Source organism: Aptenodytes forsteri, unplaced genomic scaffold (genome assembly GCF_000699145.1).
Source record: "Aptenodytes forsteri isolate BGI_AS27 unplaced genomic scaffold, ASM69914v1 Scaffold134, whole genome shotgun sequence".
NCBI lineage: Eukaryota > Metazoa > Chordata > Aves > Sphenisciformes > Spheniscidae > Aptenodytes > Aptenodytes forsteri.
In genome coordinates this window covers 94785-98610 of record NW_008795694.1, presented here as the reverse complement: position 1 = coordinate 98610, position 3826 = coordinate 94785, and the positions used below count along the sequence as shown (strand labels likewise).

At 45.2% G+C, this 3826-nt stretch overlaps 1 protein-coding gene across 1 annotated transcript; it reads left to right on the top strand.

Annotated features, from left to right (window-relative positions):
* Positions 1-37: 37 nt before the first annotated feature.
* Positions 38-3548, top strand: CUNH10orf53 (chromosome unknown C10orf53 homolog). Its single transcript, XM_009282914.1, is given in 4 exon segments — positions 38-128; positions 2385-2462; positions 2465-2497; positions 3484-3548. Coding segments are annotated over 4 exon segments (267 nt in total).
* Positions 3549-3826: the final 278 nt, after the last annotated feature.

Genomic DNA, 3826 nt, shown 5'->3' with positions numbered 1-3826 from the left:
CCGCGTTTCCCCCCGAAGGAGGGGAGGTGCGGCAGGCATGGCGGCAGGGGAAGGCAGGCGGGGCAGGGCTCAGCCCTGCGCCGAGGCCCAGCAGGCTCGTTTTCCTCTGGTTTCTCCGCCATCACGCTGTACCGAAGGGTCTCGGTGCTGCACGGCTCGCAGGCTGCAGAGGGAGGCTCTAGCAATTGCGTCACGTGTGTGACAAAGGAAAGAGCCGGTCCTTAAACATGCCTCGGAAAGCACAAACACTTCCATCCTTTATGTTTGCTAAAATAAACTTGTATTACACTGTGTATATATTTTCCTTTTCCAGTTACACAAACCTCATTAAAAACACGGTCTGAAATAAACCCATAAATCAAAGATGAAAACGCTTCAGCTCAAATTTAGCTATAAAGCAAAGTACGTGGGAGTACAAAGTAACTTCTGTTGCTCACAGCTCACCTGTGAGCTCCCAGCAAGTGACATAACGTAGGTGACAGGTACCCCCAGACTCGGGGGGGCAGCTGTGCCCTGTTTGGGAGCAGAGCTCCCTCCGACTTCTCGCAGCTGCAGCCAGGCTCCAGCTGGGAGCCGGGCAGGGTGTGCCGCTCACAGCGTTGCTGCGGGGCTTGAAATGGCCTCGCTACAGATCTAACAGAGGAGCCGTGCTCCGGGGTATTACAGAGTTAGCTGGCACCGCAGAAGTTTACCACCCACACCTAAGGTTGCAGTGACATACCGCCCACAGAAGAAGATGTAGCTTTTTTCCCCCCATTCATCAGGAATTCTGTTTGTTAGGGAACGAGCAACAGTTTTTCTCCATTCTAATGCTTTACAGCAGCAAGAGGATACATAATACAAATTTCTGCCTAGCAAAATCCATCTAAAGTTGCAAGATAAATCAAATTGTATGTGTTATCTAATGTATTCAAATAAGTCAAGTTTTGTGATTATAAAGGCTTTAGGCCACATAGATGCAACAAAAAAGAAAGATAAACTCAATATGGGACAAATCAGTATTTGGTTGACACTGGAAACTTACAAAGCGCGTGAGTTAACGCGATAGAGGGGCTACTGGCAACTCATTCAAATGCTCTTACTGGGGCTGCTGGATCATTGCGATGTACCTGACATGGACCGAGAGAGACCAGGCCCCAGCCTAGGGAAACCAGTATTTTTTTTTTTTTTAATTATTTTTTTTCTTTAGAGCCAACAGTGTAGAGATGTCACCTCTCTCATCCGTTTTATAAATGCGAATTAGTTGTCGGAGATTGCCGTTCAAGTTTCCTAGAAAGCAGTGCGAGCTCTCTGGCGAGGATGACAGAACAGCCGCAGAGGCTGAAAGCATGCTGCTTTGTGAACCAGACTCCTTCCTCAGCCATTTTCTGCAGTTTTTCAACAAGTGGAATTAAAATGCTGCAAACAGCTGTCACAGATGGATGCAGTTAGGTTAAACGTTTGAGAAACACCGACCCTTGCAAGTCATCCCGCTGCAGCGGAACCGGGATAGAGGAAGCGGTACCTCTACCGGCCAAAATAACCGATGTGTACTGGTCAGTACGCTGTCTCAGCCTTAACACACAGCTGATAAAAACCTGGAAAGGTGAGACCCTGAATGTTTGACTATACAGGAATCTGCTTCCGCCTTGTAAAACAAGTCAAAAGAATAAGATTAATTAGAACAAATTTAAATCTGTGGGGGCCCAGGCAGAAGCACGTGGCATTTCTGTTGTTGCTGGAATTGCACTATCAGCCAGCTCTCTTATTTCCCCCGTTCTGATTAATTTGCAACAACACTATACAACGTACCGTAATAAACCCAAAGAGCACCTAATTCATCAAAACAAATACGTGGGTCGAGAGAGGATTTTGTCCCTTCTGGTTTGATTCTCAAGCTTCACAAAATCTCAAGTCTTTAACGGCCTGAGGAATCGCTCTTTCAGCAGAAGCGAAATGAATTATGCGTCAATGAACAATTGGGTTATCAAGGTTGTTCACTTAATGTTCCAGCTGTTCTGTAGCACCATCTTAACGTTTATTGGAGATTGCTTTTGAATTTAGTCTTATTCCATGGTACTTACAAATAAATGCATTGCATTTCTTACAGCTGCTGTGCCAGTTAATAGCAAATACAAGTACATAATGAATTTCTTGCCTTTTACCGCTAGAACTAGAAATGACAGAGGGTGGAGGCTTCATTCAAAGGAGATCCATTAATGTAATAATAGTGAAGCAAGAGATTAAAGCTGATAGGATTTGTGGGGAGTTTAGTACAGCACTTAACTACATTAACACCGGTTTTTGCTCCTTGCTCTCCTAAGTGCTGAAACTTAGATATACTCGGAGTTCACAGGAAACCAAGCAAATACAGCACTGGCCACTGCTTCTTTGTCTTTTTCCAGCTGTCCTGCAGGCAGACGGACATCAACTTATTCTGGAAGGGATACCAGGCTGGAACGCTGTAGAGCTGGTGGTCAACGGGGGGTTCGCTGCAACATCGATGACCTGGATTTTGGTAAGTACAGAGTTCTATTCATCGCAGTCTCTCACTGAAAGCACTTACATTTTGAAAAGAGCGCTTCCTGAGGCATAAACAGTCCAGGTTCTGTCGACGTTAACACTTTTAAGCTCTGCACTCCTTTCTATTTGAGGCAGTTTGAAGGGCACGGTCAGGAAGAGAGGATGGTTTGGGAGTTAAGGCCATGTTTGGGAGAGCACCGTTCGGGGCCTTCCCGCACGCACCAGCACGCAATCACAAGAAAACCTGCTAGGTTTCAGTCCACAGAGGTATTAGGACATCCTTTTGCTTTCAAAATAGCAAATATTTTTCTTTGCTTGGGCCTTAGCGTCTTTGGGTTTTTGGTCTTCCCCTCCTCCCCCCCAGCAAAACATAGATAATACCATTTCAGCGCCTCGCAGAGAGGAATTTTTTAATCACTTTTTGCTGCAGCTGAGACAAGGAGTTCAGGGCTCAAGTTTTCTCATCTCCTGTGCAAGTGGCTTCCAGAGAAAGGCTGAAAGCCACTGCTTCTCACCTCCCCACTTGTCAACAGCCTCTCTAGGGCTGGGGATGGGAGTTGTGGAGCAAAAGCAGACCAAGGATAACGGCATTTCCAGCACCGCAGCTTGGTTGGTTTCACCTCCCTGCAAGGAAGGCAGACAGGCCAGGAACTGGGAGGTTCCCGTTGGAAATTTCTTCCAACAAAATACATCTTTTTTTTGTCCCAATCCTAGACCTACACTAGACCGCGCTGGCTAATAGGCCACGCTACTGTCTGCTGAACCACCTGCACTGCTGCATTCACTTTTTGCTCTGTTTCCACTCCAGATCAAAGCTGAGTCAGTCTCAGGTGATACAGCTAACCAGGGTAGAGCCAAGCTGAGTCCGAGTACCGTGAGGAAGAATGCAAAGGAATATAGATGCTAGCATAAGAAGTAGAAATGTAAAATAAGAATAAATTTACTTGCATATACTTTGTAAGTTGTGGTTTTCTCCTTTAGGAGGTGATGGCAAGTTGGATCCACTTTGTGAAGAAGCCAGAAAAGCAGTGTTAAATGCTTACTGATTTACAGGGACCCATTCCCTTTTACCTTGCTTTTCTGTCAGGCAATTTACTTGCATTACAAAGGTAATAGAAATGTCAGGATACACTTGGTTCTTTACACTTCTAGGTCTCGTACTGAAGCTCTAGATAATCTTACTTGTTACACCCATGTGTCAACCAAATAAGAATATACTGCCTTTTCCAGAACCAGTCATATGTTACCACCTTGAATATCACAAGTTCATGGAGAACTGAGACTTGCATGTAGTTCTAATAATTTGATTTTAATTAAAAGAAGA